Raw genomic sequence first — 21,454 nt, forward strand, 5'->3', positions numbered from 1 at the left:
GCAGTGGATTTCGTGGGTAACTGTAAGGAAGAAGTGGTAAGAAACCTGCTAAGAACTCTATAAGGCGGACACTACACGCGTTTCTCTCCAAGCTACATCCGGTGCTCCCTGCTAGCGTCATTTGGCAGACACGGACGCCGCGTTCCTTCGACCTGTATTTCACGAACGCTGACGCGTTCGCTTGACCACGGGCAGTCTGGAGAGGATGCAGCCTTTGGAAGTGGATGGACGCCGCTGTCGATGGAACAGAGGCGGTACCACAGAGTTTAAATGTGTATAAGCTTGACGTTCGTGCGGACCCCAGTGGGGACTTCCGAAATGGGGAGCAAGGGGGGTCAAAACGGATTTTTCGAACGCTACTGCTGGTCGTGTGTTTATTTCACGTTTGGCTGCAGTATTAATGGATGCACCTGAAGAGCGTCGACAAGGCGTGAGGGCATTATGCCAAGAAATAAATATCCTTGCTATGGGCATCTCAGAGACCATAGCTCATTTGCGCAAGGCACGTCGCATGCTAATATCGCCCTTTTCTTTCTGCCTGCATTACGCGTGCGCACCTTTAAATCACAGAATCCCCAAAAAAACGACACGGTATTTTTTCAGAGAGCAATTTGAAGTCATGATGACGTGGACGGTCCAGAACGTATAGACCAGAAGGCTGTTTGCATTAAAACAAACATCTACTGGTTCGACCTTGACCGCAAGAACAAGGACCGCACCGGAAGTGCTCCCATCGACGTGACATCTTTAACCCTCTTTCCTACAGACACAGCCCGTCCCTGAGAGCATCTCAAAACTTCACACATCTTATGCAGATGACCTCTTACTCTTTGGTGTACCGATGGTTGCACCGGCGCGTTTCTTATTGTATGCTGTCACTTGAACGGGGTGCCGTCAAGCTGCATTCCTTTGGGGGTTTGCAAGCAGCTAGCAAGCTCCAGACTCCCAGAGCGCTACATTGCGCATCAAGCAGAAAAATTGGAACGCCGTTTCGAGGATATTCTCGGACAACCGCCGTTTTTAGCAAGATGGAAACATTGATAAAGATATCAGCCATTGCCGTTTTTTTTTAGCGCTTGCGCATCTTGGGCACTTCTAGCAACGATATAGTACACCAAGACCAGCAGGGCTCAGACACTCCGGCAATTTCGAGCTGTGATACAGGCTGTGGCCGGAGATTAAAGCAAAAGCAGAGCATAGGTGCTTGCCGTTCCGTATCTCCCTGATTTCTGTGTGCCGGTGAACCTCTCGCGGCAACCCGCTCCACATACTAATTTTCGCACATGTGTCGCCTGCTTTACTGCTCCTCAACACACTGTTTGCCGACCATTGTATGCAAATAGAGCCTATGAACGAGAATTTTGCGCACAAAAATATAGCTGCCCTGCGCCGGGCGTAGAGACGTCCCCGCAAAAAAGTACAGCGAATCACGCTTGAAATCACAGCATGTGCACAAGGAAGATATAGAAAATTACAAGGATTACCGCCCTATCCAAGATGCAGACGATGCGCCTCGAAGGCATGCCAAGAGGCACTGAGCTCTGCTTCGGCAAGTACGTCAGCGCTTCATACTAGCAGTGCCATCAGGAGAAGGCACGCTCCTTCCCGGGGAGCGACCATGGCGGGGATTGACGATTTCAGGGACGCTGCAACATAGCCGTAACCCAGAGACACTATACCCACCTCTGAAAAAACTCCACCGGCTCTTAGAGTTCCAATATCCTTTCTAGCAGGTTTAGAAACAAAAATTATGAACGACGTGAAGCCGAGAAGAACTGTTTGGACAAATGCCAGGATGGCGCTGCGCCCAAACGCCGTGTGCGGTTGGTTGCAGAATACACCTGATCCGCGCATCGCCGGTGGACGATCCCTGTGCAGCACTTGTCAAAAACGGACTTTTAAAATTTGGAGATACTGCAGTGGCTCTGCCTGGCTACCAGTGGCGAGGAGCTGTACGGGCGTCATTTCCCTTTCCATTCAGCATTTTCCATCGGAAGCAACATGTGTGTGGTGGGCGGAACATTTCGGCCAACGTCAGGACCACTCTACAACAACTCTCTTCTTTCTGGTCATGGTCACGTCCACCTGAGTGCGCCCACACATCAAATGCCTGCAAGATTACAGCAAACTATATCCCGGAATGTCCCTACCATCAGGTGCATTCGAGCTCGTTTGAAAACCCCACACCCAAAACGTTGCGGTGAAAGCAGCATGTGCAGCCTTCGGTTTGCGGTTTCTTGGGATTTCAGTCTATATACACAATCTATGATTCTCGTCTGCATTTCTGCTTCACTCCTGGCGCCTTTAATGCTCCCCAAGGGGCGAGAACACACCACTCACCCGTTCCATTCAAGAAAGAACTGTACATTTCTGACAGTCATAACAAAGCACTCTGCACATGCAATACCGACATGCACAAGTATAATGAAGAAAAATCGTGCTGGACCGAAGCGAGACCATAGTGGTAAAGCCCTTGTGCCAGGATATGCCACGGTTGCTGAGTGGTTAGTGAAGTGATATTGAACTTGGTTGGTAAACTCCGCATCTCAACGTTATTGATGGAAACAGATACACTACTACTTGACGAATCTCCACGCAAAAGACTCCACGCCTAATGTACCTCACAAATGCACACTTGGAAACCTACTTCTAGACTCCAGCCAGCAGGAAAGAGGTCAGCGTCGTGACTTCCGAAAGAAGCACCTAGCACAGTACTAGCATCTGGCTGACGTTCTGCGCCACAAAAAAAATGCTTTCGCAAGAGCCACGGTCGATGCTGCGGCAGTGTACATAGGCAACATGCTCCCGATCATGAAGCAAGCAAGGAATTGTACTTTAGAGGAAACCACAGCGTCTCCTGTGCTAAGCTTGTGCTGAACGACGACATTTTCCTGCATTTCAATTCCAACTCCAACCTGCCATCACTCTGACCAGTGAACTGTACATCATCCTGAAGAACCTGCAGCCCTTGTACTCTGTCATACAGATGTTGGACTATGCAAAAAACAGCTTTTCACAGGCCCAATTACCACGCTTATAATGTTTCTACGGCTACTAGCACTGCGAAAATTCTCCGATCACCCCGCTGGCTGGCGAAGAGGTCGTGCGCACCACGCAGCCTTCGAATAGGCTCGATCAGGCCCCTTCGTCCAGACCACTCGGTGGCTATACGGTTTGGAATGTGGATTTGTGCCCAAGTGACTTTATAGTCCAGGAAAGGCAGCAAACAGTAACCTCTGTTTTATGCCATTTGTATAATCTAGTGAAGTGCATTTCAAATAATATATACTTGTCTACCACCACCTAGAACGGCATGCATCAAAGCAGCCAAATGTATTGTATTTCATTTGGTTTTACGGTGCGTAAGAAACTCACACCATCATGCACAAAACCCTTATGATTTCTTTCAAACACTGGGTGTCCTCAGGAAAAGTAATTGTCCAGATAAGGACTCCGAGGAGACAATCTACAAACACACGATACGAACGAGCGCTGAAAGGCCGCTCTGTCCAGCTCTGATGTGACGACACCGGAGGTGAGTAAGAGCCAATGCTCGGGAACGCCTGATTGCGCGCGCCACCGCTCCCCTCGTGCCGCCTTCTCTTCGTTCCTCTTCCCCGTCTGCTACACCCACTGTAAGCAATTGTCTGAAGTGTGAAGATGGGGCTGACCTTAGTTAAGTGCTTAATTACCCAATTAGCCTAATTAACTTTTCTAGTCAGGCCATATAAATAAATAAAATCGAGTACGAAATTGGTCGATCTCGCGAATCGAACCCCTGTCTTCGGAGTGCGAGACGAGCATGCTATCCACTCAACAAATCAAAGAAAGGCCTCAGCTTTCTGCTCAGCCATGAGAAAATGGATGAGGTGCATCAAGAAATGCGTCAAAGCACAGGGTAAGTATTTTCAGGTTATAGTTTTTTTTATGATATTGGCGCCAAGTGAGTTCGCATTCGAAGAAAGGCAGCAAACAGTAACCTCTGTTTTATGCCATTTGTATATCTAGTGAAGTGCGTTTCAAATAATATATACTTGTCTACCACCACTTAGAACGGCATGCATCAAAGCAGCCAAATGTATTGTATTTCATTTGGTTTTATGGTACATAAGCAACTCACACCATCATGCAAAAAACCCTTATGATTTATTTCAAACACTGGATGTCCTCAGGAAAAGTCCTTGTCCAGATAAGGACTCCGAGGAGCCCAACAAATCAAATAAAGGCCTCAGCTTTCTGATCAGCCATGAGAAAATGGATGAGGTGCATCAAGAAATGCGTAAAAGCACAGGGTAAGAATTTTCAGGTTATAGTTTTTTTTGAGAATATAATTTGTTTAGCGATCTTGAACAAACGGAAAACAGATGAAATATCTACAAGCAGATTATCTCCTAAAAGTGAATTGGGGTGGAAGGGGAGGGTGTTCAATGTAAAATACTGCAAAATATATTTTCCTTAGCTGTTCCACACAGGTGGTTGTCTTGTTTTTGTCACTAGAAAGTTGTGTGTTAGGTGTGTGTGTCCGATGCACACGCTGCTTAAAATTTTGTGAAATTTTTCTTGTACTGCCAATTTTAGCTTTTCTGCATCGCTTCAAAGTGGCCCAGGCCGCTGCTGTAAAAGTCGCAGGTCCTGGAGTGTCCAGCGGATGCTATAGTTGTGAGTTTTACTTCACCCACAATATTGTCATCACATCCCGGTGGTGACATTATAGACAAGTAAAAGGAACTGCTTCGACGGGATTTTAGGGTATGCCTTTGAAGAAGATTCACAATAAATGCGTCATATATAGTAGCAACTGAAGGAAACAGCAAATTCTATTGTGCGATCAAGCTTTTCTCAAAGGGACAATGGAAAGTGTATTCACTCCTCACAGGAAGAGGAATTATCGCATTCATTGCAGAAGCAAAATAGAGTGTTGTGCTATTTGCATAACTGCGCAGTCGAGCCCTACGCATCATAGAGTACTACGCCGGATCCTTGGAAGAGAGACGCTTGCCCTCACTGTAACTTGAAGTTCTTGGAGGATAACCAGCCATATTTAAAGCGACTGGCTTGAATCTCGGGGAGCCCGAGCAGCCATATTGAACGTCAGTGATTGTTGCAGGAGGGAGTCGCTTGACCCCTCCATTTTGACTTGGTATCTGGAAGGCCGAGTGGCTATATTGAACTTGAGAAATTTGATGCGTTTGATTGCAATGTCAGGACTAACTAGAGTAACAAAGAATGACCTCAAACAATAATAATAAGAATTCTACAATATTTGACTTTGAATAATGTGATTTTTTGGAACTGGTAGAAAGAAATGGCACTGTCTACATCTGTTACGGATGTAAGGTCACCCACCGGTCCCATGGGAACAGTCTTAACGACTTGTGAATGCATGATTCCTTGTTATGTCTGAGCCCCAAATCTCTACTGAGGCTCATCTGCCCACTTCACTAAGTGTTGCGAGAGGTCTTTTTAAGAAATTCTGTGCCTTCTGGTTTGCAGTGCTCAGTGATTCCTGAGAAGGACACACTTCATACAAGGGACTAAAGCCAACAGTCAGCAGCATCTGCCTCAAGAATCCGCGCTCTCCTACTAAGCCCCCAGTCGGATACAGGATCTCAACCTCCACCACTCTCAGCACCCCAATGACCTCCTAGGCCTAAAACGCAGATTCATAGGCTTATATATCAAGCAAGCATGGGATAAATTACAGTGTGCAAGAATAGTACTCTATAAGGATGGATACAACGCAGTTTGCGCATAGAGTACGGTTTGAGCCCTGAAAGTAATCGCACGAAGTCAGTTGTCCAAAGTGGAATCAATTCTTCCCGTAGCTTCCTACAAGCCTCTCGCATGTTTTGCCATTAGTAGTTAGTGAAATTTTTCCTGTACTGCTAATTTTAGCTCTTCTGCGTCATTTCAAAGTGGCCCGGGCCCAATCCTCAAAGTTGCCCAGTGGAAGCTGAAGTTGTGAGCCTTATCTCATCCACTTCAGTGTCATCACATTTCGATAGTGACATTACAGACAAGTAAAAGTGATAGTTTCGATGAGATTTTCGAGCATGACTTGGATGAAGATTTACCTGCACCATAAATGCGTCGTATGTGGTAACAACAGAAACAAACCGCAAATGGGATTGTGTGATCAAGCTCTTCACAAAACGATGACGGAAAGTGTTTTTACTCCTCACAGGAAGAGGAATTATCGCATTCATTGCAGAAGCAAAATAGAATGTGGTGCTATTTGCATAACTGCGCAGTTGATTCCTACTGTGTCATAGAGTTCTACGTCGTACATTTGGAAGGGAGACGCTTGCGCTCACTGTAGCTTGAAGTTCTGTGAGGCCAAGCAGGCATATTTAAAGCGTCTGGCCTGAATCTCGGGGAGCCCGAGCAGCCATATTGAACGTCAGTGATTGCTGCAGGAGAGAGACGCTTGACTCCTCCATTTTGACTTGGTATCTTGGAGGCCGAGTGGATATATTGAACTTCAGAAATTTGATGCGTTATTGATTGTCATGTCAGGACTGACTACAGTAACAAAGAATGACGTCAAACAAGAATAATAAGAATTCTACACTATTTGACTTTGAATGTGATTTTTTCGAACTGGTAGAAAGAAATGGCACTGTCAACATCTGTTACGGGTGTAAGGTCGCCCACCGGTCCCATGGGCACAGTTGTTAAGACTTCTGAATGCATGATTCCTTCTCATGTCTAAGCCCCAAATCTCCATTGAGGCTCATCTGGATACGCCTGAAGAGCGTCAACAAGGCGTGAGGGCATTATGCCAGGAAATAAATATCCTTGCTATGGGCATCTCAGAGACCATAGCTCATTTGCGCAAGGCACGTCGCATGCTAATATCGCCCTTTTCTTTGTGCCTGCATTACGCGTGCGCACCTTGAAATCACAGAATCCCCAAAAAAAACGACCCGGTATTTTTACAGAGAGCAATTTGAAGTCATGATGATGTGGACGGTCCAGAACGTATAGACCAGAAGGCTGTTTGCATTGAAACAAAGATCTACTGGTTCGACCTTGACCCCAAGAACAAGGACCGCACCCCAAGTGCTCCCATCGACGTGACATCTTTAACCCTCTTTCCTACAGACACAGCCCGTCCCTGAGAGCATCTCAAAACTTCACACATCTTATGCAGATGACCTCTTACTCTTTGGTGTACCGATGGCTGCACCGGCGCGTTTCTTATTGTATGCTCTCACTTGAACGGGGTGCCGGCAAGCTGCATTCCTTTGGCGGTTTGCAAGCAGCTAGCAAGCTCCAGACTCCCAGAGCGCTACATTGCGCATCAAGCAGAGAAATTGGAACGCCGTTTCGAGGATATTCTCGGACAACCGCCGTTTTCAGCAAGATGGAAACATTGATAAAGATATCAGCCATTGCCGTTTTTTTTTAGCGCTTGCGCATCTTGGCCACTTCTAGCAACGATATAGTACACCAAGACCAGCAGGGCTCAGACACTCCGGCACTTTCGAGCTGTGATACAGGCTGTGGCCGGAGATTGAAGCAAAAGCAGAGCATAGGTGCTTGCCGTTCCGTATCTCCCTGATTTCTGTGTGCCGGTGAACCTCTCGCGGCAACCCGCTCCACATACTAATTTTCACACATGTGTCGCCTGCTTTACTGCTCCTCAACACACTGTTTGCAGACCATTGTATGCAAATAGAGCCTATGAACGAGAATTTTGCGCACAAAAATATAGCTGCCCATCGCCGGGCGTAGAGACGTCCCCGCAAAAAAGTACAGCGAATCACGCTTGAAATCGCAGCATGTGCACAAGGAAGATATAGAAAATTACAAGGATTACCGCCCTATCCAAGATGCAGACGATGCGCCTCGAAGGCTCTGCATCGGCAAGTACGTCAGCGCTTCATACTAGCAGTGCCATCAGGAGCAGGCAAGCTCCTTCCAGGGGAGCGACCATGGCGGGGATTGACGATTTCAGGGACGCTGCAACACAGCTGTAACCCAGAGACACTCTATACACCTCTGAAAAAACTCCACCGGCTCGTAGAGTTCCAATATCCTTTCTAGCAGGTTCAGAAAAAAAAATTATGAACGACGTGAAGCCGAGAAGAACTGTTTGGACAAATACCAGGATGGCGCTGCGCCCAAACGCCGTGTGCGGTTGGTTGCAGAACCTGATCCGTGCATCGCTGGTGGACGATCCCTGTGCAGCACTTGTCAAAAACGGACTTTTAAAATTTGGAGATACTGCAGTGGCTCTGCCTGGCTACCAGTGGCAAGGAGCTGTTTGGGCGTCATTTCCCTTTCCATTCAGCATCTTCCATCGGAAGCAACATGTGTGTGGTGGGCGGAACATTTCGGCCAACGTCAGGACCACTCTACAACAACTCTCTTCTTTCTGGTCACGGTCACGTCCACCTGAGTGCGCCCACACATCAAATGCCTGCAAGGTTACAGCTCACTATATCCCAGAATGTCCCTACGATCAGGTGCATTCGAGCTCGTTTGAAAACCCCACACCCAAAACGTTGCGGTGAAAGCAGCATGTGCAGCCTTCAGTTTGCGGTTTCTTGGGATTTCAGTCTATATACACATTCTATGAATCTCGTCTGCATTTCTGCATCACTCCTCGCGCCTTTAATGCTCCCCAAGGGGCGAGAGCACACCACTCACACGTTCAAGTCAAGCAACAACTGTACATTTCTGACAGTTATAACAAAGCACTCTGCACGTGCAATACCGACATGCACCAGTATAATGAAGAAAAATCGTGCTGGACCGAAGCGAGACCATAGTGGAAAAGCCCTTGTGCCGGGAGATGCCACGGTTGCTGAGTGACTAGTGAAGTGATATTGAACTTGGGTGGTAAACTCCGCATCTCAACGTTATTGATGGAAGCAGATACACTACTATTTGACGAATCTCCACGCAAAAGACTCCACGCCTACTGTACCTCACAAGTGCACACTTGGTAACCTACTTCTAGGCTCCAGCCAGCAGGAAAGAGGTCAGCGTCGTGAATTCCGAAAGAAGCACCTAGCACAGTACTAGCATCTGGCTGACGTTCTGCGCCACAAAAAAAAATGTTTTCGCAAGAGCCACGGTCGATGCTGCGGCAGTGTACATAGGCAACATGCTCCCGATCATGAAGCAAGCAAGGAATTGTACTTTAGAGGAAACCACAGCGTCTCCTGTGCTAAGCTTGTGCTCAACGACGACATTTTCCTGCATTTCCCTTCCAACTCCAACCTGCCATCACTCTGACCAGTGAACTGTACATCATCTTGAAGAACCTGCAGCCCTTGTACTCTGTCATACAGATGTTGGACTATGCAAAAGACAGCTTTTCACAGGCCCAATTACCACGCTTATATTGTTTCTACGGCTACTAGCACTGCGAAAATTCTCCGACCACCCCGCTGGCTGGCGAAGAGGTCGCACGTAGCACGCAGCCTTCGGATAGGCTCAATCAGGCCCCTTCGTCCAGACCACTCGGTGGCCATACGGTGTGGAATGTGGATTTGTGCCCAAGTGACTTCATAGTCCAAGAAAGGCAGCAAACAGTAACCTCTGTTTTATGCCATTTGTATAATCTAGTGAAGTGCATTTCAAATAATATATACTTGTCTACCACCACCTAGAACGGCATGCATCAAAGCAGCCAAATGTATTGTATTTCATTTGGTTTTATTGTGCGTAAGCAACTCACACCATCATGCACAAAACCCTTATGATTTCCTTCAAACACTGGGTGTCCTCAGGAAAAGTCCTTGTCCAGATAAGGACTCCGAGGAAACAATCTACAAACACACGATACGAACGAGCGCTGAAAGGCCGCTCTGTCCAGCTCTGATGTGACGACACTGGAGGTGAGCAAGAGCCAATGCGCGGGAACGCCTGATTGCGCGCGCCACCGCTCCCCTCGTGCCGCCTTATCTTCGTTCCTCTTCCCCGTCCGCTACACCCACTGTAAGCAATTGTCTGAAGTGTGAAGATGGGACTGACCTTAGTTAAGTGCTTAATTACCAATTAGCCTAATTAAATTTTCTAGTCAGGCCATATAAATAAATAAAACCGAGTAGGAAATTGGTCGAGCTCGGGAATCGAACCCCTGTCTTCGGAGTGCGAGACGAGCATGCTATCCACTCAACAAATCGAAGAAAGGCCTCAGCTTTCTGCTCAGCCATGACAAAATGGATGAGGGGCATCGAGAAATGCGTCAAAGCACAGGGTAAGAATTTTCAGGTTATAGTTTTTTGTGATGATATGATTTGATTAGCGATCTTGAACAAACGAAAAACAGATGAAATATCTACAAGCGGATTATCTCCTAAAATGAATTGGGGTGGAAGGGGAGGGTGTTCAAAGTAAAATACTGCAAAATATATTTTCCTTAGCTGTTCCACACAGGTGGTTGTCTTGTTTTTGTCACTAGAAAGTTGTGTGTTAGGTGTGTGTGTCCGATGCACACGCTGCTTAAAATTTTGTGAAATTTTTCTTGTACTGCCAATTTTAGCTTTTCTGCATCGCTTCAAAGTGGCCCAGGCCGCTGGTGTAAAAGTCGCAGGTCCTCGAGTGTCCAGCGGATGCTATAGTTGTGAGTTTTACTTCACCCACAATATTGTCATCACATCCCGGTGGTGACATTATAGACAAGTAAAAGGAACTGCTTCGACGGGATTTTAGGGTATGCCTTTGAAGAAGATTCACAATAAATGCGTCATATATAGTAGCAACTGAAGGAAACAACAAATTCTATTGTGCGATCAAGCTTTTCTCAAAGGGACAATGGAAAGTGTATTCACTCCTCACAGGAAGAGGAATTATCGCATTCATTGCAGAAGCAAAATAGAGTGTTGTGCTATTTGCATAACTGCACAGTTGAGCCCTACGCGTCATAGAGTTCTACGCCGGATCCTTGGAAGAGAGACGCTTGCCCTCACTGTAACTTGAAGTTCTGGGAGGATAAGCAGCCATATTTAAAGCGACTGGCTTGAATCTCGGGGAGCCCGAGCAGTCATATTGAACGTCAGTGATTGTTGAAGGAGGGAGACGCTTGACCCCTCCATTCTGACTTGGTATCTGGGAGGCCGAGTGGACATATTGAACTTGAGAAATTTGATGCGTTTTATTGCCATGTCAGGACTGACTAGAGTAACAAAGAATGACCTCAAACAAGAATAACAAGAATTCTACAATATTTGTCTTTGAATAATGTGATTTTTTGGAACTGGTAGAAAGAAATGGCACTGTCTACATCTGTTACGGGTGTAAGGTCGCCGACCGGTCCCATGGGAACAGTCGTTAAGACTTGTGAATGCATGATTCCTTGTTATGTCTGAGCCCCAAATCTCTACTGAGGCTCATCTGCCCACTTCACAAAGTGTTGCGAGAGGTCTTTTTAAGAAATTCTGTGCCTTCTGGTTTGCAGTGCTCAGTGATTCCTGAGAAGGACACACCTCATACAAGAGACTAAAGCCAACAGTCAGCAGCATCTGCCTCAAGAATCCGCGCTCTCCTACTAAGCCCCCAGTCGGATACAGGATCTCAACCTCCACCACTCTCAGCACCCCAATGACCTCCTAGGCCTAAAACGCAGATTCATAGGCTTATATTTCAACGAAGCATGGGATAGATTACAGTGTGCAAGAATGGTACTCTATAAGGATGGATACAACGCAGTTTGCGCATAGAGTACGGTTTGAGCCCTGAAAGTAATCGCACGAAGTCAGCTGTCCAAAGTGGAATCAATTCTTCCCGTAGCTTCCTACAAGCCTCTCGCATGTTTTGCCATTAGTAGTTAGTGAAATTTTTCCTGTACTGCTAATTTTAGCTCTTCTGCGTCATTTCAAAGTGGCCCGGGCCCAATCCACAAAGTTGCCCAGTGGAAGCTGAAGTTGTGAGCCTTATCTCATCCACTTCAGTGTCATCACATTTTGGTAGTGATATTACAGACAAGTAAAAGTGATAGTTTCGATGAGATTTTCGAGCATGACTTGGACGAAGATTTACCTGCACCATAAATGCGTCGTATGTGGTAACAACAGAAACAAACCGCAAATGGGATTGTGTGATCAAGCTTTTCACAAAACGATGACGGAGAGTGTTTTACTCCTCACAGGAAGAGGAATTATCGCATTCATTGCAGAAGAAAATAGAGTGTGGTGCTATTTGCATAACTGCGCAGTTGATTCCTACTGTGTCATAGAGTTCTACGTCGTACATTTGGAAGGGAGACGCTTGCGCTCACTGTAGCTTGAAGTTCTGTGAGGCCAAGCAGCCATATTTAAAGCGTCTGGCTTGAATCTCGGGGAGCCCGAGCAGCCATATTGAACGTCAGTGATTGCTGCAGGAGAGAGACGCTTGACTCCTCCATTTTGACTTGGTATCTTGGAGGCCGAGTGACAATATTGAACTTCAGAAATTTGATGCGTTATTGATTGTCATGTCAGGACTGACTAGAGTAACAAAGAATGACATCAAACAAGAATAATAAGAATTCTGCAATATTTGACTTTGAATAATGTGATTTTTTCGAACTGGTAGAATGAAATGGCACTGTCAACATCTGTTACGGGTGTAAGGTCGCCCACCGGTGCCATGGGCACAGTTGTTAAGACTTCTGAATGCAAGATTCCTTCTCATGTATAAGCCCAAAATCTCTATTAAGGCTCATCTGCCCACTTCACAACAAAGTGTTGCGAGAGGTCTTTTTAGGAAATTCAGTGCCTTCTGGTTTCCAGTGCTCAGTGATTCCTGAGAAGGACACACCTCATACAAGGGATTAAAGCCAACAGTCAACAGCATCTGCCTCAAGAATCCGCGCTCTCCTACTGAGCTCCCAGTTGGTTACAGGATCTCAACCTCCACCACTCTCAGCACCCCAATGACCTCCTAGGCCTAAAACGCAGATTCATAGGCTTATATTTCAACGAAGCATGGGATAGATTACAGTGTGCAATAATGGTACTCTGTGAGGATGGATACAACGCAGTTTGCGCATAGAGTACGGTTTGAGTCCTGAAAGTAATCGCACGAAGTGAGTTGTAGTTGTCCAAAGTGAAATCTATTCTTCCCGTAGCTTCATACAAGCCTCTCGCATCTTTTGCCATTAGTAGTTAGTGAAATTTTTCCTGTACTGCTAGTTTTAGCTCTTCTCAATGGGACCAACTGCCCAATATCATTGTCTCCATTCACATCAGTGATTATTTTGGTTTGGTTTATGGGGTTTAACGTCCCAAAGCGACTAAGGCTATGAGAGACGCCATAGTGGAGGGCTCCGGAAATTTCGACCACCTGGGGTTCTTTAACGTGCACTGACATCGCACAGCACACGGGCCTCTAGAATTTCTCCTCCAAAGAAATTCTAGCCACCGCGGCCGGGATCGAACCCGCGTCTTTTGGGTCAGCAGCCGAGCACCATAGCCGCTGAGCCGCCGCGGTGGCAGTGATTATTTTATTTGCAAACCGAAGTCTTTTTTAGAAATATGTAACATCTACTGTGTTGTCTGTTGTTAATTGTCGTCTATCATTATTTTTCTTCATGTCATGCGTTCCTACCTTCCTCTTCCATACACAAAGCCTGCAAAGGCATTTAAGACATGTGATGTAAGTAAATAAATATTGGCTTCTTTTGTTTCTTCCCAACCACGTTGACTTAATGGTCGAGCTATGACCATGGATTACAATGGCGAAGAAAGAGAACAAAACAATTCACCGGATGCTTAAATTTTGGTAATGCGAATTTCAACGACAAGAGGGATGTGAAAAGCTGATGGTACCCATTAACTCGGGACAAGGTATGGGATATTTGGAGCTTTTGTGCCACTATCCATATCAGGCAGGCATCCAAAGTGACAGGCAAGCAGAAGGAGAGGGGATGGTGGAGCAGTAGCATGACATCTGGTGGGATCTCATAATGTGTCCATGGTGTTACATGCTTGGACAAATCAGTGTGGTGTGTTGCACCCACTCTCTCTCTTTCTACTTCCCTCCTCATATTCCTTTGCATTATGTCGAGATTGACACCACGTAATCTGGAAACGGGGCCGTACAAACTGCCACTCATAGAGAACGGGCTCTGGCAGCTACCAAAAATCTTATAAAAAAAAGGTCAAGACGCTTGAACTACCACAGAATTCCTTCAAGCAAAAGCATACTCATCACTAAAGGCGGCACAGAGACTGACATCATTTGCTGAATTGCCCTGCAGAGCCAAGTAAAAAATGATGCAAGAAATTTAGCACTGAAGGACATTACTTAGAGGACAGATTTCCAATTTATTTATGACTTTCTTGCCAGTGTACAGACCCAGTCACACTTGTTTACAACGCTCGAGCAGTGCTGTGCAGAGGAAATAAAGTGAAATTCTAAAGGAGGTACTGACTTTCACTAATAATACTTGCGCTCAAGCACAGCTGAATAGACACTGAACAGAATAGGCATAGGCGCATTGGTTGCACTTTATCAGCTCAGCAGCTCACAACTCAAGAGCTCTAGACAAGAATGATCACGTCTATACATTGTCAAGAAACACGACTGCAGTCAATGAAAAGTGAGGCTAGATCTCAAGGTGCATTTTTAAATCTTGATCCTGTCAGAGATGTTTGGCAGTACAACAAAAGACTAACTTAGCAAGTGACTTGAGCAAACCTGGACAAGAATGGGTGCTTCCACCGAGAAACGAGTGCTCAGATTCGTGCCTATCATCTCTGCTGAAGTACAGAGACCACTCTCTCACCCAAAAAATACCTTAACGGATACAACACAGCCTGAGCAAGCAGACATACGACATGCCCTGGATAGTTCTGGTTTTACAATTTTGGTTTGGAAAGTTTTGGTTTACAGTTTTGGTTTGGATATTTTTTGGTTGATGAAGTAAGATACGCGAATGCTCTCAGTGAGCAAACATCTGAAATACACTCATTAACTTGAAAGCACATCGAAGAGACAAGGCCTAATGCTACACATAAATAAGCACACATTACTGCTTCACTATGGAGCAGTACATTTTGCAACCTCAAAATAGGGCATTTCTTACTGGCTGCACTCGCCATCTACAGCCGCTGCACTCACTAGCAGCTGCGCATAAGTTTGAGCTCTCAAATTAACCCTGTCCTGTGCCATATACTAAGACGCAAGTCCTTGGTACAGAGACAGACCAACAATATACCACACAACATAGGGCTGTCCGAAATGCACAGCAGCCCCACATATAAAAAATCCTGCACTGGAGCAGTGGCAGGCCGTGCCATCCAGGGAAGACCTGGACGACCCAGACAAGTTGGTCAAAAGGGTATGCACTGCAGTCGTGGCCGCTGGGGGCCTGGACTAAGGAACCCACCCACTGGACAAAACACCAAATACCCTCGTGAGCAAATGAAGTTTTTCCCACACTCACACAGAATGGCTACATTCATCATAATCATCACCAGTCTGACTACGCCCACAACAGGGCAAAGACCTCTTCCATATCTCTCAAATTAACCCTGTCCTATGCCAGCTGCTGCTCTCCTATCCGCACAAACTTCTCAATCTCATCCACCTAACAGACTTCCTGCTACCCCCTGCTCCACTTGCCTTCTCTTGGAATCCAGTCTGTTACCCTTAACCACCATCAGTTATCTTGTCTTCACATTACATGCCCTGCCCAAGCCCATTTCTTCCTCTTGATTTCAACTAGGATGTCATTAACCTATGTTTGTTCCCTGACCCACTCTGCCCACTTCCTGTATCTTAATGTTACACCCATCATTTTTCTTTCCATAGCTTTTCTTAGCCTCCACATATCTGCCTCATAAGTGAGTACCAGTATTATACTGCTGTTGTGTACTGCCATTCATGAACCGAGTAGGCCAGCCATATACACTCCACCCCAGTTTTATTCTTCTAGTTATTTCCCTCTCATGATCTGGATCATCATAAGTAGACGTATTCCCTTACTACTTCCAGCATTTCGTTACCAAATGTGAGCTGCTGTTCCCTTCCAAGATAGCTCAACATTACTTTGATTTTGTGCATATTAATTTTTAGAGCCACCGTTCTGCTCTGCCTGTCTAAGTAATTGATGATGCTTTGCAGTTAATCTCCGGAGCAACTCATCAAGCAATGTCATCAGCGAATCACAGATTACTAAGCTATTCTTCATTACCTCTTTTCCATAACTGTTCCCAGTCTAGGCCTCTGAATACCTTCCGTAAAAAGGTGGTGAATATCATTGGTGAAATTGTCTCCCTGCGTAAACCCTTCCTTAATGAAATTTTGTAGCTGACTTCATGGAGTACTATAGTAGCTTTGCAGCCATTATAGACATCTACCAGTATTTTTAAATAGGGCTTTTCTACACCCTGATTCTACAATGTCTACACTGCTGATGACATTTCAATTCAGTAAACAGCTTTCTCATAATCTATGAAGGCCGTATGCAAGGGTTGCTTATATTCTACCCATTGCTCTATCACCTAATTGATAGTGTGAACACAGTAAGTTGTCAAGTAGCCTTTATGAAAGCCTGCCTGATCATTCGGTTGATTGAAGTCTAAGGTTGCCTTAACTCTGGTTGCGAATACTTTAGTCAGTACCTTACAGTCAACGGACAGTAAGCTGATCTCCTATTTTATAGATCAAGATGATGTTAGCATTTTTCCAAGATTCTTGTACACTGGAGGTCATAAGGCATTTCACATACAGGGTGGCTAGTTTTCCTACCACAATCTCCCCACCATACTTCAAAAGATCTGCAGTTAACTGATCCTCACCAGCTGCTTTCCCCCTTTGCACTACTCCTAAGGCCTTCTTTACCCCTTCATTCGTTACATGTGGGATGACCCATTGCTGTGCGCTACTGCCTCTCTAATATCCTGATTGTATTGGCTACTATATAGACTTCTGTAGAACCCTCCGGCTGCTTTAACCATCTTAACCACATTGCTAATAACATTGCCCTCTTTGTCTCGTAACCAATACATCTGATTTTTGCCCATGCCTAGTTTCGTCACCACTTTTAGGCTACTTCCCTTCTTTAGAGCATACTTGATTCTCTTCCTAATAAACTTACTCATGTTGGTTACCTTGCGCTTATAAATTTTGGTAATTCGGCAAGTTCTACTCTGTCTGTGATGTTAGATGCTTTCATGCTTTGGCATTTCTTAATCAGATCTTTCATCTCCTGAGAGAGATTGCTGGTACCCTGTCAAACCATCCCATTGCCTACTTCTACTACACACTCAGCAATAACAGTTGCGAGATTATCGTTCATTGCTTGAACATTAAGGTTGCTGTCCCCAGTTGAAGCTGATTATCTGTTCTGAAGTGAGATCCTGCATTCCACTACTTGCCCTGTTACTGCTAACTCATTCATGGACTTCAGCCTCACTAGTTCCTTCTGTACTCTCTTCAAGTCCAGACTAATTTGAGACCTTACCATCCTGTAGTCGCTACAACGCAACTTTCCGAGGACCTCCACATCCTGCACAATGAAAGGACCACCATTATGGCTCTCCCATGTCCACTTCCTGTTCTCTCGCTTGGGGAAGAAGGTATTCAAGATCCATTGATTATTCCTCTCTCCGAACCCTACTATTTCTAGAGCCCACGCCATAGTTGCCCACTGCCTGGTCTCCAGTCTGCATCTTGCTTATATTGGCATTGAAGCTGCATATTAGTACAGTGCACTGTGTTTTTACTCTGCTTGCTTCTGATTCCACGTCTCCATAGCAGCTTTCTAGGGTCTGGTCATCATGACTGGATGTAGGCGTGTAGGCATCTACCACCTTCAGTTTGTACCTCTTATTAACGACTCTAAGAAATCACTGACTACATCCAGTGCAGATGCTTTGGTGCGTCAACATCTTCGTGAAGCTTTTTGGCACTTACAGTGCACAATGTTTTAAGAGTGCATAGGAGGTTTTCAGGCAGCTTTTAAAATGCATATAAGTTTATAAAAGTCACTGGCGTGGCACAATTAGCCCGCAAGTTAGGTGTAGCCAGGAATATTAGAACTAAGGTCTATTATGCTGGTGCAATGTTGAAGTTTAATGGTTGCAGTTTTTATTTATTTTAATACTGCCACCTAGGACATGAGCACGATCTGCACGACGCCCCAAAGCAACTCAGGCTGTGAGGGATGCTGCAGTGGAGGGCTCCAGATAATTTCAACCACATGGATTTCTTAAAAAGAATGCACTAACATCGCACAGTACATAGGCCTGTAGCATTTCGCCTCCATAGAAACGTGACCACCGTAGCTGCAATCCAACCCGTGTCATTTGGGTCATCAGCTGTGCGCCATAACCACTGAGCCACTACGGCAGCTCCAGATATTTTCAAGTATGAATCAAGTACTAAATGAAAAAACAAAAAGTTGGGTTCGGATATTCAATCAAATCCAATGTCTCCTCAGTATGAAAAAAATAAGCAAACACTGTCGTCATCAGTAATTTCAAAACTGTGTGCGATCTTTCCAAACTAAATTATATATATGTAGACTTGACTGGGCAGCACGTAAAGAAAAATGATGCGCACAGAAATGTATGTTTGACAAGGCAGCATAAAGTATGAAACTTGTAATGTGGTCATAGAAAATGACAAATGAGCCTTAGAAAATGAACCTAATGTGTGGACAGAAGACTAAAATAAACTAACATGACCTATAGCAATAATTTAGAGAGAACTCTTTAATGCGGACTTAGAAGGACCAGAAAAGTCATCCCAGTCATCCAAAGGATGAATTATAACGGCCTCCCAAAAAAACCTGCTAAGCCCATTCGCATCACAGCAAACTGATTTGGTCAAAAAATCGGGAATGCTCATGTTCTTCAAAAACAAATCTACGTAGCTACAAAAATTTTTGCAGTTCGGTTAAACATTCTACTACATGCGCACTGTCAGGAGCGCAGAAGCACAGATGCTTCAAAATAGGAAAGACGTTCGCAGTGTATTTCAAGGATGCGACACGCTAGCAATGAAGCCTCACAAGCAGCGGGGCTGCACAACGGGCAACTAAAGTGGTTCTAGAATTCCATCAGCTTAGAGGGATCGAAGCTGTGCCACTTGTAAGGGAAGCATGCTGCTCCACTGTGGCAAGCTGCAAGATCCGAGCTCTATGCGCCATCCCATGCTGAATGAGCGGATCACTCCAGTAAGGTGCACTTGGTCCATATATGTGCACCAAAATTCAGGCCAGCCTTTTTTCCTTGCCACCTTGCTGCTCCCTTCCCCTTGATGCGTGCCTAGATGCAAGACATCGCTACACAACCATGCGTTGATGAAAAGTGTTTCACAATTATCTGCAGTTATTGCTGCCTTCGAGTTACAAACTGGCTGCTCTTTCTGGCACAACTCTTCAGTTGCACATTTGCAAGCCGGTGCTGTTTCATATGCCGGTGGTAGTAAATTTTATCTAGGCAAGTTACATTAATCCCAGTCTACAGGCAGCTATTTGTTTTTTTTTTCCATTCATGGTTTTATTCCCGCCCTATAAGCAGCTTCAAATATGTCAGACTGTGTCAGTTGCTAAAACCGTTGGATGTATATGCATGTTTGGCAGTCTGTTTTTCACTGGTTACTTTATCTTGCATTGACGCCTCAAATTTTTGCCAAGGAACGCTTGTTGCTTTAAAAAAAACTGCCAAGATTCATCATCTCTTCTACATCTTTCTGATGATATTCACGCTGTTAATAACAAATAGCTATTAAAGGTACACAGGGCTGAAAAAACTGCGCTTCAAGAGCCCCGAAATGTAGATAAAGCATGAGGTCTTTCTTGTTTGTAGCAGCGTAAGGGATATGGTGACTTCTGAACTCTTAAGCTTTATCCAAAATCGCTGACCTAGTGCGTGCGCCCTTGAGAATATCCTGCCGGTGATCCAAATTGCCTTTTCTAACTAGTCATCTTTTGTTTTCACTACCTTTGCCTGTTCTCTCCAAAAGGCAATGAAGGATTTAATAGGCTCTAAATTAAGGCTATGTTCTATGTGTTAACTGCTGTATTTAAAGCTTCCTTGTGCTCAAGCACAGAGACCACCTCAGGGCAACCGGGGTAGTACATACCAGCCACCAATCCCCACTTCAGGAGCTTACATGGAACAACCAAAGAGGAGAGGCAGCGCTATTATAAGTCGCTCCCACAGACCATCGCTAGAACAAGCAGCAAGTAAAGCCTGAGCCAAGTGTGCGCTTCCGCATGCCCTTGGAGCCACACATCGCCCTTCCTCTACCGCTTTCCCTTGCTCCATAACCACGATGTTCAACCTTTGCTGGTGCCGTGTTCAAGCACTGTATCTTACCAAGCGGTTCTTTAAACTTAAATAACATAATATTTTGTGTGTTAACTGCTGCATTTAAAGCTTCTTAGTGCTCATGCACAGAGATCACCTCAAGCCAACAGGGGTACATTCCTCCAACAGCACTGCTAAACTAGCCTCACTGGATAAGGTTCTTGCATTAAACGTTGCTAGGTTCCATTTCCAATGGCGGCCTGTCCGAAGCCAATGATTCTTAGCACCCTCCGCTGCATCACAGGTCTGACCGCCGCCCTGGTCAGTTGCTCCGCAGCCGCTGGAGACTGAGGGCCGAGAGTTAACTGGGTTGTTCATAGAAGGTTGCGGCCAAGTACTACACCAGGGTGGCCAAATCCTGCTCTGGTGAGGAAGTGCGTTGTCAGTTCTATTAACCGAGATCAGGCCGCACCCCAGGCCTGTTTGTACAGATCCATCGACACATAGAGTGTCCTTTTTCTAAACAAAAAATTCGTTGGAGAATTGTAAACACCAAGGGCCCAGGGAGGGCCGGTCCTATGCCTTGCTAGGGCTAAGCCTCAGTGCGAGGCCCAGAGACCGAGCGTCACGAAAAACGCGGCCAAAAAATGCCAGCGCCCCAGAAAAGGGAGCCAGCGAGGAACGCGACCGCGCGCGGGAGGGTGATGAAACGGCCCACCTGAGTCTCCCAGCGCCGTAGGCCGGACAAACCGAGTGTTTTCACAATGAGGGCAGGCGCCGCGGCCAACTACAGCAGGGCAATGGGTGCACAATCCCAAGCTGCAGAAATCGTCAAAAAACCACCGACTGGCCGCAGGAACCGGCAGCGGTGGCTGCAGGAACAGCAGGGACCGCCGGCTACAGCTGAAAATAAACAAGATCGAGTCAAATTACAGAGCTGAGGAGACAACAGATACTATTACCATGTATTTCCCACTGTAATAGCGTTTTAACATTATATGTGTGAAAAAACTAAACAGTAAATGATTTCAGGTCTTCATCTAGATGGTAGACATGAGACATTCTGCATGGCACTGGGTCTTTGTTTCATGCATAGAATAGCTGAGCTAGTTACGGGTTATGCAAGAGCCTGATTGATCCTCACTAAGCACCACTTGACAGACAGAAAAGGCAGCAGGCAAGGCATCCTTGGCAGCGCGTGAAATCATCTTCAATGTGGAGGGCGCAAACTCACAGAAAGTGCACATTGGAAGTAT

General features: G+C 45.7%; 1 protein-coding gene across 3 annotated transcripts in view; it reads right to left on the reverse strand.

Annotated features, from left to right (window-relative positions):
- Nucleotides 1–21,454, reverse strand: part of LOC149355172 (uncharacterized) — a 437,737-nt gene that overhangs the window by 306,232 nt on the left and 110,051 nt on the right. For 2 of the 3 annotated variants that reach the window (XR_016291475.1, XR_016291476.1), the window contains exon 12: nt 20,917–21,101. Coding sequence is in view for 1 of the 3 variants with exons in the window: in XM_089583676.1 (XP_089439802.1) it covers nt 20,986–21,101 (116 nt within the window). In the remaining 2 variants the exon portion in view is untranslated. Of the gene's footprint in view, nt 1–287; nt 21,102–21,454 lie in introns of those variants that run through there. The other variant, XM_089583676.1, reaches the window with a different exon arrangement.

This window comes from Amblyomma mixtum, chromosome 3 (genome assembly GCF_055824585.1).
Source record: "Amblyomma mixtum isolate Tamu chromosome 3, ASM5582458v1, whole genome shotgun sequence".
Taxonomy (NCBI): Eukaryota; Metazoa; Arthropoda; class Arachnida; order Ixodida; family Ixodidae; genus Amblyomma; species Amblyomma mixtum.